This window comes from Arachis ipaensis, chromosome B10 (genome assembly GCF_000816755.2).
Source record: "Arachis ipaensis cultivar K30076 chromosome B10, Araip1.1, whole genome shotgun sequence".
In the NCBI taxonomy this organism is placed as follows: Eukaryota; Viridiplantae; Streptophyta; class Magnoliopsida; order Fabales; family Fabaceae; genus Arachis; species Arachis ipaensis.
The window spans coordinates 130957806-130969975 of record NC_029794.2 but is presented as its reverse complement, the minus strand read 5'-3'; the positions used below and the strand labels follow the sequence as shown (position 1 = coordinate 130969975).

The window sequence follows — 12170 nt, the reverse complement described above, 5'->3', positions numbered from 1 at the left end:
AAAAATCAGAAATTGAGTTGTCTTTTTTTCTTTATTTTAAAAAACTTGCCACATGGTAAGTTATTATTGGACTCTCAGTCCCTCGGAACTCTGTCTTCTTCAAATGCGCGTGTGGGGACTCTCTCACTCTTCTCCAACGGACTCCAACAGACTCACTCTCACTCTCACTCTCAATTCTACATCCGACCCACTCTCACTCTCACTCTCCCTTCGGGAACCTCAGCGCGAAACCCTAAAACCCTAATTCCCTGTTCCTCACAAGTCTCTCAGTCTCTATCGCCGGCTCCGGTGCGTCTCCGACGCTGCGCCGTCCTTGCTCCTGTGCGTCTCCGTCGCGTCCTCGTCGTTCGTCGCGTCCTTGTCCTCGCTGCTGCCTCCCCATCGCTTTCGGACAGGTTTGTTTTCTCTATTCTTTGCGTTCTTTAAAGTTGTGTTGTATTGTTGTTGTTAACAGAATATGAATATCATTAGCCATTTTATTGTTGCTGTGAACAGAACTTGCTGGCGCCTGGCGGTAAATGTGTTTAGGCTAGGTTCTGTTCTGTGTGTTTCTTTTTCTCTTAGATTGATAAATGGTAACCTTTAAAAATAATCAACAGTAAGTCTTAGATTGATAAATGGTAACCTTTAGAATTTGTGCTGTAAGTCTTTTGTTTTTTCTTTTGTTAGAATCTTAAAACTCATTTGTATGTGGTTTTTTAGACTTGTGGAAGCTGATTACTAGGGATTTGGAATGGTATTTCTTCATTGTGCATGATATTTCAACAACAACAATAGAGCCTTGTCCCACTAGGGGGGTTGGCTATGAATCATACGACGTCATCTTCTCCAGGTCTTTGAAAATGTAGTCCACTTTCTTAAATCTCTCAAGGCAGTGGTTTTTGTCAAGTGGGCTAATTAGTTGGTGGCCACCGCTGCGGATGTATTAGGTGATTCAGGAGGAAAGACTGAGACGGGGAAATTTAATATTTTGCAGGTGATACTTAAGCGGCGAGATCTGTCTATGCGCGCCGCGATTACGGCTTCGAGGAGGATGGGGGTTACAAGGTCCATGAGAGGGGAGAGTATTTCGACAACAGCAGTCTCCAAGGTGCCGAGTCGGCGGGAGTGCTTGTTGTAGACATGAATTACATTCTCAGACTCTTAACAAGCCTCATGCTCTCGTAGTCATGAATGATTCCGGCAATGTCCATGGTTCCGAGAGCACGAGGTTTGTCCTGGAGTACGAGAACGTAATCCACGTCTACAACAAGCATTCCTGGCGACTCGGCACCTTGAAGACTGCAGTTACCGAAATATTCTCCCCTCTCATGGACCTTGGATTTCCCACCCTCCTCAAAGCCGTCGTCCCGACGTCCATAGACAAATCCCGCCGCTTAAGTATCACCTGCAAGATATTAATTTTCACCAGTCTCAATCTTTCTTCCTTAATCACCCAATATATCCGCAGCTGCCAATTAATTACCCCACTTAACAACGAGTTTATGGAGCCTGCGGCTAAGGAAACCATTGCCCTTAAGAGATTTAAGGCAGTGGACTACATTTTCAGAGACCTCGAGAAGAAGTTGGCTGCTGATCGTAAAGCACTGGAGCCTCCCGAAAGCATTGTGAGGAAGAGGCTTCTGCAGCACAAGAAGGAAGGGCTATGGTGGCTCCTTAACAGAGAGGAAAGCGAGGAGCTTCCGCCGTTTTCGGTGGAGAATGCAGGGGGAGTTTTTGAACCTCTTAAAAAAAAGAGTAGGTTGCAAAATGCTAGAACCTTGGAAGGGAGGGATCTTTGCTGATGAAACGGAGCTCGGAAAGACTCTCACTTTGCTCTCTCTTGTGACGCTTGATAAAGGTAACGGTCCAACCCTGGTTGTGTGTCCAATGTCGGTGGTGTCGATTTGGATTTCACAATTGGAGGATCACATTTTTTCAGATTCACCGTCTTATTTGAGGTACTATGGTAACAAAAGGACAAAGGCTGCTGAGGAGTTGATGGCTAACGATTTGGTGCTCACTACTTACACTACACTGGCTTTGGAGAATAAAAGGGCCGAGTAGCCGGCAAAGAGAGTTGTTTGGAATAGGATTATTTTGGATTAGGCTGAGGGCATAAAACTTTCAGGAGCCGGGCGAAGGCAAATGGTGATGCACCTTAATTCCAAAAGGAGGTGGGCTGTCACCACCACACCCACCAAAGATAGCTACGTGGACGCATTTGCATTCATGAGTTTCCTGGATTTTGAACCATTCTCCAATAGAGAAAGTTGGAACCAGTTCATTCAGCGCTCCATAAATCAAGGCCTCGACAGCGGCCACCAGTGCCTAGAGGTATGAATCTTTCTTTATTTCTTATATTTTGGAATTCACATACCACTGAATTGTGTTGCATTGTTGCGATCAAAGCTTTTTGTTGCTTTGTGTTACATTGCATAATAAGCTGCATTATGTTTCATTACATTCGTCATTAGCCTAAGCTGAATTCAGCACATTATTTGTTTATAACATGTATTTTAAACCTGTTCCACACATTACTTGAGACTGAAGAGTTAAGATTGTATTGCTGTGAAGAATTTGGTCAAATCTGTGGAATATTGCCTTCCATTTTTCTTATTTCTTTGTGTAGTTGTGTTCAATGTTCTCTGGCTTTGGGCTGGATGAACTTCATTGATTGTTCTTCGGTGTTTTGGGTTTTTGTTTCTTGTATAAGTGGTTTCGGTCTTTCAGATTGTTTTACCAACTTGTTTCATCATGTATTGATGAAGGCAATTTTGTTAAGAAGAACAAAAGACAATGAATTGTTAGGGGTGCCACCAACAACTATTGAGATTCTGTATGTTGAACTTAATGAAGAAGAACGTAAAGTATATAATTGGATAAAAGGTGAAGTGATGCATTTAATGAGGAAGGATACCAAAAGAGTTAAGTTTCCTGCTGTACTAAGTACCATTTTGCATCTTTGCCAAGTCTGTGCTGATGTAGCATTGTGCCCCAGTGATCTCGCAAACACATTCCGTTTAACTCTTGAAGGTATATACTCTCCTTGTCACACAGTAGACAGTAGATATTTACTTAGTAGATTCCTATATCAATTTATCAATCTTTTTCATGTTTTCTCTTTCTGTTCCATAATCCATAATTCCATGTGACTGCTTCAAGATCGTCGCTTACTTTATTATAGTAAATTTACATCCTTCTCATGAAATGGAAGTGTAAACCTGAGAACAGGATTTTCACAAAATTTTAACGCATGATGCTGAACTTTTGATCCTTAAATTTAAAGAGACACCAAACTTACCACTGTAGACTGAGTCATAATTCCCGAAAATTACTGGCACTTCTCTGGATTAGTGCAGTATTAGAATCAGAATGTTCAACATAATTTAGTGTCTGATGTACAATTAATTTCTTTTTATGAAATTCCAGAGTGCTCAGTGTTTTGAATCTTGGAATATGGATGAATTCGTTTTAATCTCCCTTAAAACATTTTAAAGAATATACACAGTTCTTTTCGGCTCCTGGTTTCACAATATGAATGATGTCTTGGTATGTTGATTCAGATAGAAATATCTATTTTCGGTGATAATTGTGAAGAAGAGGTAAAAATGACATTTAGTATATTCTACTAACCATACTGTTTTTAAGCAGATGTTTCCAATAACCCACTGTTGTTGCGAAGATTACTTGAAACGCTGCAAGAATGTGAAGCTTATGAGTGCCCAATTTGCTCTTCTCCTTCAGCAAACATCGTTATCACCCGCTGTAGTCACATCTTCTGCCGAGTCTGTATTCTGAGAATTATACAATCCAGCGGATCCCCCCGTTGTCCTCTTTGCCGTAGAGCTCTATCTGAATCTGACTTGTTCTCAGCCCCAATCGAGCCTTCTAGAGCTGATAGTACCTCTTCATCCTCATCATCGGATGAAGAGTTATCTTCCAAAACATCTGCGTTGATAAAATTTCTCAAAGAATCAAGAGAACAGAAGCCAACAGCAAAATCGATTGTGTTTTCACAATATCGCAAGGTGTTACTTTTATTGGAAGTGCCTTTGAAGGAGGCTGGTTTCAAGACTTGATGACGGCTGAACAGAGGGCTGGTGTTATTGATCAATTTCAAGACACTAAAGAAAATGGACCGACCGTTCTGCTTGCAAGCCCCTTAGGGTTTCAGCTGCAGGTGTAAATCTCACAGCGGCCACCACGGGGTATTTCATGGAGCCATGGTGGAATGTGGCTGTCAAGGAACAGGCAATGGATCGCGTCCATTGCATTAGACAGAAAGAGGCTGTGAGGATTGTTAGATTGGTTGTTCGGGATAGCATTGAGGAAAAGATGCTGATGTTACACGAGGAGAAGAGGGGAAGTCATTCTATGGACGTAAGGAAATTTAGATCTTTATACTTCAGGCTACAAAATGACTTCTTCTCCTCCTGCAACATCAGCATCTTTTTCTCAATGCTATCCCGAACAACCAATCTAACAATCCTCACAGCCTCTTTTTGTCTAATGCAATGGACACGATCCATTGCCTCTTCCTGGACAGCCACATTCCATCATAGCTCCATGAAATACACCGTGGTGGTGGTCGTGATATTTACACCTGCACCTGAAACCCTAAGGCCCCTGCAAGCAGAACGGTCTGTCCATTTTCTTTAGTTATCAAATTTCTATTACTAAAGAGTTGGATTAATCTCAGCTGGTGATGCTGGTGGTTTACTAAATAGTAAATAGGATGATGGAATTGAACTCTGATATAATTCGAAGTCTGTCCTTTTGTGTTAAATCTATGGGCATAATTTGCCAAAAAAAAAAATAGTTGCTTCGCCAGATCAGGTTTTTTTGGGTAGTGTATTTTACTGCATCGCTTTATTCATGCAATCTCTATTCTTTTTGGTTAATTGGATTCTCAAGTTATATTCAATATAATAAGTTAACAACCCTTGTTTAAGATTTTTCCGAGTTAGCAAAGCACTAATGATGGTTGCTAGGTGCTTGTTCAATTGCAGGATTGTGTGTTAAATTTTGTATCCACTTTTATGTTATCGGATTCTCAACTGCATTAATTGGTTATTTTTTTGTTTTGGTTGTTGGTGTTATAGTTGTATTGAGAAAAAGAAAATGCTATGACCTTGCCATTTATGATATATGAGAATTGCTTTGGAAAATAAATTTCTAAAAATAATATTTTAACTATTTTAAATACAAATAAGATTTTGTAGACAAATGACAAAAAAAGGAAAGGTATCCTTCACATGACAAATGCATTTACTCTATCAGATTAATTCGTAGGTTTCATTTTAATCTATATACTTGAAGGAAAAGCCGAAAAGGAACTATTATTATTTACTTCAATATTTTATCAATATAAGACCACTCCTTAATGGTAGCACTTCAATTGCATTCCTATTAAAAATTAATTAGAAATTTAGAATAAAACTATACATCAAAGTAAAATTCTTATTCATATCTATCCAAGTTATTGTAACAACTTTTTAAATTATGCGTTACTTTTTTTTTTTCTTATCCTTTTCTTCGTATTTCTTCTTCTTCTTCCTTCAACCCACAAGTTCTTCTTCTTTTCTTCTTCTTCTCCTCCTCTTTCTTCTTCTTCTTCTTTCAATGAAATACATGCAAACTTCTTTTTCTTCTTCCAAATTTACACACGTAGGTTTTTCTTCTTTCCTTCTTCTTCTCCTCCTCTTAGAGATTATCAATTCAATTCAATTCAAAACACATACGTCCATTCAATTCAACACAATTCAATTTATAATGAACCAAACATGTTATTAAGGTGAAACAATTATATAATACTAAATAAAGGAACATTATCCATTATATAAAATCAAATTAAAAATAACTTTCTACATAATTAACCGAATACGTTATTAAGGTGAAACAGTTGTATAGTACTAAATGAACGGAACATTATCCATTATATAAAATCAAATTCAAAACACCTGTGCCTACAATTTAGAGATTATCAATTCAATTCAGAAAACCTGCGTCCATTCAATTCAATTCATAATTAACCGAACATGTTATTAAGGTGAAACAATTGTATAGTACTAAATGAACGGAACATTATCCATTATATAAAATCAAATTCAAAATAGGTTTCTCCATAATGAATCGAACACGTTAATCAACTTCAAAACAAATGTGTCTACAATTTAGAGATTATCAATTCAATTCAATTCAGAACACTTGCGTCCATTCAATTCATTCAATTTAACAATTGCATTCCATTCAATTCGATTGAAAAAATAATCCATTAACAAAATGTTAGTGTTGTTGGTAATGACGATAACAAAAGAGGAGAAAAAGAAGAAGAGGAGGAGGAAAAGCAGAAGAAGAATCTGCATGCGCGAAGGAAAAGGATGTATTCGTGAATTTGAAAGAAGAAGAGGATGTATTCGTGTATTTGAAAGAAGAAGAAGCGCAAGGGAAAAGAAGAAGAATCGCGGGGAGGAGAAGAATAAAAAGCGCGTGTAATGACGCTCAATTTTTGTTGGTATTGGATCTACTGGATAAACTTGGATGAAAAAATACTTTGGATGTGTAGCAATTCTGTAAAAATTAACATAAAATTCAAATATTTTTAAGTCAGAATAAAAAAAATCATTTAAATATTATAAAAAAGAAAAAAAGTTACANNGATTGGAGGGGATTTAGTGCACAATTTTTTTTGATACCCTTTATCATATACAATTTATTATATAAAAAAATTTAACACCAAGAGTTGAACCCATAATCTTTTATTCATATTTAATTTATAAAATTGTGGATTAATATTAATGCACTAGTAATAATAATAAACAAGCTGACTTTTAAAAAGAAAGCAAAGGCTAAAAAGATAATTACTGAGAGGGGCTAGCAGAATAACCTTATCAAGAATTTTAAAAAGAGTATTACAATAAATAGAAGTCAACTAAATATTTAATACAGGGATTTTTCTGAAATAAAATTAAAAAAATATTATTTTTCCAAATCCAATATTCCAACTTTAATTTCAGGAATACGATATTTTGTTTGGGTTACTGTGAGCCTTATCTCTAGCGAACTTCTTCTAAATTTTTAAAAATTCCAATAGTTGTCATTGTGCATTGTGAAGTTTAAGAATTTGAGTTAGCTATTTTTTTTAGAATTTAGAGTGAAGTTTTTCGTCGGAGATTGGCGAACTCTATCAAAATTATAGAGTTTGCCGGAGTGCGCCGAACTTGCTCTAAATAAAAAAAAATCGTATTTGAGAAATTAAAGTTAAAAAATGGGGTTTTGGAAAATAATTATTATTTTTATTTTATTTTAGAAAAAAAAATCCATTTAATACATGAAACATTGTTTATGACAAAAATTAGTTCCCTCGCACGAGTGTTATGTTTGAACTTTGAAGCCTTTTCAAGAGTGTGATATTTGTTTTGGAAACATACAGAACCAGAAGGATCACTCTTAGAAATTAGAATGAAGAGAGTCATTCGATGGAAAATGTAGCTTCAAATGCTTCAAAAACATCTTTCCCATATTATCCTTAGGCCACACTACATGGTAACTTTTCCATAAACGGTGTCCTGTGTCAATGAATTGAAAAACTCTTTAATGTCATTAATAGCACAGAATCCACTCTAGACATACCAAAAGAGCATCATCAGATGAAAATCACCAAATGGTGAATCTCTATTTTCCCAATCATAGTTTTCTTATTGCACTTTTATTACTTTGTGGTATAGTCTTGTTGTTATCCCTTGGATTATATCAGTGGTAGATTTTGATCTATATGTCTGTGTCAATCTGTAGTACCCCAGAAGCAGAATCTCCCTAAGGTGAATTCTTTTTTATTTATTTCTTGGAAAAGATTTAATTTTGTTTAGTCCCCATGAATTCTGATAGCCATCAAGAGTGGAAGAAATATTTTGAGGGTGCAGAATGTAGCATCTTTGATGTAATCCACAATGCAATTGATGTGGCTGCTTTAGATTATCCCAAAATGTTCAGGCACCGAAGGAGTAAGATTATGGAGAAACTTTATTCTGTTCTTCAAGTCTGTGAAACCTACCATTACTCAAATAATAATGTTAAGGGTGACAAAATTGAATGTGCTAATAGTAATAAGCTTCGTGATGGAGGGAATAATAATGATAAGGTTGGGGATACAAAGGTAATTGGATTTAACCAAAATACTAGCAACTACACCATTGAAGAAACTGAGGAATTGGGTAATAGGATTGAGGATGAGTACCATAATATTAGGCATATTTTGGAGATTAAGGAGAGACTTTACAACCATCACAAAGAGGTTAGTGATTATAACTTATTGTGCTGAGATTAATAAAAATTGTTATGCTCAAAATGGGTTTTGCGTCTCATTTCATTTTTTGTATATTCTACGTTCAAATTCTACTAAAAAGTATAACAATAAAAATTTTTTTTTTCCTTCTCATTATTTATGTATTTTTGCAAAATTCGTGTAATCGATAACACGAAAAATAAAAACAGAAAATGAAAATAAGATTTTAGTACACCCAAATTTATACAATTTTTGTAAGTAATAAACTCCTTTCCTCTATTTTCAGTTATCCCTTTTTAGTTGTGTGATACATTTCAAAAACCACAACAAACATAACTGAGGTAGTACTAGAATTTTTTGAGATGAAACTTTGCAATGGGATAGCTAATATATGCAATGATCACAATTTGAAGTGTTCTTCTAAAAAGCTTGTCTACTTTCAATCATAAATTTGTCCTAAATTTTGAATGGATTTTGTTTTAACAGACAGAGACAGAGATAATAAATTTGTTAAGGGTGCTGTCATTGATTGTTCAATCAGTTGGAGAGATACATGTAAGTATGCATAGATTTAGGTTTTATAATTGCACAAATTTCTACAAGTTATTCCAATTCAATACTACTAAATAGTTTTCTTAACAGATTATGAAGCACTTAATACTAAATTTTCATATCCAACAATGATGGCAATAGATCATGACTTTATTTATCTCTCACTTCCTTCCCTTCTCCATAAAAAACATTATATTTCTCAAAATTTGTGTTCTTCAGGCTACAAATATTAGACCTACAGTGAATGTTCTTCAATATCACTGGTCAAGGAAGGTTACTGAAGCAGCAAGGAAGACTACTAAGTATGAGTCATGTCACCTTTGTCCTTGCAACCTTATTATCTGAGTTTTGATAACTATTGAGTCTATGATTAGGACTTATATGAAGACTTATCTAAGATTTTCTTAGTATAGTTGAAATGTAGTTTCTTTCAAATGAAACTATACCTGATAAAATATCATTGCAGCATATTTAAGAGGATTATAAAGGACTGTGATGCTGATTATGCTGCACTTTCAGGTTAGTGGTATTAATAGTAGCTCACTTAAATTGCATTAGATACTAGCTAGATTATAAGATTACCTTGTTTACACAAATTTACACAGAAAGGAGTAGTGAATGCCCTGAATCTTCCACCCTTTTGGATGAAAATGCATTGCCTATTCCTCCAATGGATGAAGGAGCTTTAGTGTGTACTATGCCTCCATCAGAACTTCTAACCGTACGTAAATCTGCACAATTATTTAAGCTTGTCAGCATTAAAGCGAAAACAATAAAATTCTGTTTTTTGTTCTTACTATTCTCCTGATGGCGCGACGATCCGCTTTCTTTCCTGGTTGAAGTTTTTTGAGGAACTAGATGAAGATGGAAGTGAGTCAACAACCTTAAAAGTATTGGTTTCCCTCCATTCTGGTTGAATTGAAACCCATTAACAAGGTTGTGTGCTTCTCTTTATGCAAAAACAGATCCTAAAGTTAGCAGTGAACCTGAAAAGCCTCATGAAAGCAAGAAAAGAAGGATTCCAACAACAGAAGAGAAGAATAAAATGGAAGTGCAACAACCTACCAATGAAGGATCAGCATCAATCCGCCGCAACAAACTCCGAAAAAGAAAGCAACAACAAATCACCATTGCAAACAATCCAAGAGATTTTAGACCTTCACACAACAGCAGTGGTGTTGATATGATTCATGGAAGGCAGAGGAAACTCACAACAGCAGAAAACAAAAGAAAAGTGGAGTTGCCACTGAGGCAAGAGTTATCAGAGTCATTCCCTATCATAAAGCTCCAAAAGTCTGCATTGAAAGAACCAAATGAGAAAACAAATTCACTTGAGAATGACAAGAAGAAAGCTCATGATAGGTCAAATTCTGCTCTAAAATGCCAAGTAAGAACACAACTGTGTCTTTTTCTTTATATAAGAAGCGAAAACAGAAAACTGGAATTTTAATGTTACATAAAGCCATGTGTCATTTTCTTTCCACAGGCATCAGACTTGGATGAGAAACTTGAAATCTCAAAGAAGAAACTCCATCAGAGATACCAAGCACATGAAAAGAGTGTGTGCCTCTTTTTTATGGTCCCTTTTTGTTTTCTAAGTTGGAAACCAGCAATAATGACTACAAAATCTTGCTTTCTGATACCTTATTTTGAATTTCAATTTCAACAGGGAGAAGGATCATAAAGTACATTCCGGATATACAACATATTCCTAGAGATGCAAGCAGAAGGTCTCAAAAAGACTGAAAAAACTGATGGTTAAGGCAAAACTAGTTCTTGGGATTCCATAACTGAATCAGGAAGCTTAATCTACCATTTATGCTTGATATGATATGATCTTAACAAACTTATATGTTAGCGTTTTAAATTCTTGACAGGCACATATTTATGCTAAGGTAAGATAGTTTCCAGAATTTTGTTAGATAGATAGTAATCTGCGTACTAATGATCGGTTCGATTTTCATAACCTTAAGTAAGTTTTACAAAGATGCTCGTTTGAAGTTCAAATATTATTTTGTTTTTATTTATTTAGAATTTATTTTTATACCAAATTTGATATTTTATTTTATTCTACATGCATGATGGAAAATAAAATATGATCAAATTAAGGATTCAAGAACATGTACATGACAAATTAACAACATAAATGATTGAACATATATTGAAATCAATGACAACTTTAACAATTGCAAACATCTAGAATGGTTTTAAATTTAATATCTGGAAGCGAAACATATTCTTCTTGCGAGTACCAATTTTACATGCATCAAAGTTTTTACTTTATCAATGAAATAAAAGAAGCTACAAACTTTGCAGAATCCAAAAATAAACAAGGAAAGGAAACAACTTTGATTTGCAAATTAGATAAACAACTTCACTGAATTTCGAAGTGATTACAAGTACAAGAAAACTCCATAGAAATTTGGAATACAACAAGAACAGAAAAGAACAAACTTGAATAAAAATAAACTAAGCAGGAAAACTTTGCAGAAAATTAAAAAAATACAGAATTAAAAAGACAAAAATGTATAGTGATGATGACAAGATGAAAAATGGGTAATGTTTATATAAAAAAATAATCAAAACTTGTTTTATTTAATATTTATTAATTATTGTCTTATTTAATATTTATTAGTTGTAATTAATAAATATTAAATAAATAAATTTTAGCTGATTTTGACTAATTTTTTTTATTAACAAATATTTTCGATAAAAAATATACGAGAAATGAGGGCCATATGGTAATGACATTGGATGATAATGACCGTACCATTGCCGCAACTTCAAATAAAAGGGTAGTTGCAATATAATGTTGTTCACACCAAATATAAGAATTAACGGGCAATAATATATACCACTATATAAATTATAGTCTTTTGATGATTATCATTTTATAGCAATAAGGACTTCGGCTTCAAGACTAGAACAAAAAGAAAGAAAATGTGGCTCTGATTGCAACATGATGCTAATGGAATTAATAGGCATGCAATATAGGAGCGGTTGTTGTACTTGTACCAAATAATAATCATATTCATTCATACAGGAAAAAATATATATAAAACTAATACATGTAGCTAAATGTAAGCAGATCAAGTAGTAGCTAAGAAGCAATAATAGCTAAAATGGCATAGTCTCTTCATACTCAATTAAGAGATTGCGGATTCGAACCTCTGTATATTCAGTAAAAAAAAGAAGAAGAAGTAGATCAAGTAGTAGAGGGGCGGTTGATAATAAACCGTACTCTTTTTTCGGTAATAAAATAAAAAGAAAAATACTAAAGAGTTCATATTTTTAGTAAAAAAAATTAAAAAATCGTTAATGTTAATAAAATTATTGATGATGTGATGGGTAT

The 12170-nt window shown here is 34.7% G+C and overlaps 3 protein-coding genes and 1 long non-coding RNA gene across 5 annotated transcripts; 3 read left to right on the top strand and 1 right to left on the bottom strand.

Annotated features, from left to right (window-relative positions):
- Window positions 127-4933, top strand: LOC107622939 (putative SWI/SNF-related matrix-associated actin-dependent regulator of chromatin subfamily A member 3-like 1). The gene is made up of 6 exons (XM_021113500.1): window positions 127-395; window positions 703-1840; window positions 1922-2061; window positions 2105-2316; window positions 2751-3015; window positions 3634-4933. Exons 4-6 carry the CDS (start codon window positions 2128-2130, stop codon window positions 4059-4061), a joined length of 882 nt encoding a protein of 293 aa, XP_020969159.1. The 5' UTR covers window positions 127-395; window positions 703-1840; window positions 1922-2061; window positions 2105-2127; the 3' UTR covers window positions 4062-4933.
- Window positions 7856-9163, top strand: LOC110268498 (probable mediator of RNA polymerase II transcription subunit 26a). Its single transcript, XM_021114715.1, has 3 exons — window positions 7856-8275; window positions 8753-8821; window positions 9038-9163. The coding sequence occupies exons 1-3, from the start codon at window positions 7856-7858 to the stop codon at window positions 9161-9163; spliced, it is 615 nt and encodes a 204-aa protein (XP_020970374.1).
- Window positions 9237-11308, top strand: LOC107622940 (probable mediator of RNA polymerase II transcription subunit 26b). Of its 2 annotated transcripts, XM_016325021.2 has the most exons (6): window positions 9237-9337; window positions 9424-9539; window positions 9661-9688; window positions 9784-10205; window positions 10305-10377; window positions 10488-11308. In XM_016325021.2, the coding sequence occupies exons 1-6, from the start codon at window positions 9253-9255 to the stop codon at window positions 10562-10564; spliced, it is 801 nt and encodes a 266-aa protein (XP_016180507.2). In that variant the 5' UTR covers window positions 9237-9252; the 3' UTR covers window positions 10565-11308. The 2 variants fall into 2 exon arrangements, with proteins under 2 accessions (XP_016180507.2, XP_016180506.2); XM_016325020.2 differs by having other exon boundaries at window positions 10305-11308.
- LOC107622941 lies at window positions 9321-10015 on the bottom strand. The gene is made up of 3 exons (XR_001616302.2): window positions 9884-10015; window positions 9616-9767; window positions 9321-9549 (listed from the first exon to the last, which is right to left on the bottom strand). It is a non-coding gene; the product is annotated as an uncharacterized LOC107622941 (long non-coding RNA).

Excerpts from the sequence above, each read along its gene's own strand:
- LOC107622939 (XM_021113500.1), top strand. The coding sequence starts at position 2,128 with ATGGTGATGCACCTTAATTCCAAAAGGAGGTGGGCTGTCACCACCACA. Across the intron at positions 2,317-2,750 it reads GCGGCCACCAGTGCCTAGAG|GCAATTTTGTTAAGAAGAAC; the intron begins GTATGAATCTTT and ends GTATTGATGAAG. Across the intron at positions 3,016-3,633 it reads ATTCCGTTTAACTCTTGAAG|ATGTTTCCAATAACCCACTG; the intron begins GTATATACTCTC and ends GTTTTTAAGCAG.
- LOC110268498 (XM_021114715.1), top strand. The coding sequence starts at position 7,856 with ATGAATTCTGATAGCCATCAAGAGTGGAAGAAATATTTTGAGGGTGCA. Across the intron at positions 8,276-8,752 it reads TTTACAACCATCACAAAGAG|ACAGAGACAGAGATAATAAA; the intron begins GTTAGTGATTAT and ends TTGTTTTAACAG. Across the intron at positions 8,822-9,037 it reads AATCAGTTGGAGAGATACAT|GCTACAAATATTAGACCTAC; the intron begins GTAAGTATGCAT and ends TGTGTTCTTCAG.
- LOC107622940 (XM_016325020.2), top strand. The coding sequence starts at position 9,253 with ATGAAACTATACCTGATAAAATATCATTGCAGCATATTTAAGAGGATT. Across the intron at positions 9,540-9,660 it reads CTCCATCAGAACTTCTAACC|TTTTTTGAGGAACTAGATGA; the intron begins GTACGTAAATCT and ends TCCTGGTTGAAG. Across the intron at positions 9,689-9,783 it reads GGAACTAGATGAAGATGGAA|ATCCTAAAGTTAGCAGTGAA; the intron begins GTGAGTCAACAA and ends ATGCAAAAACAG.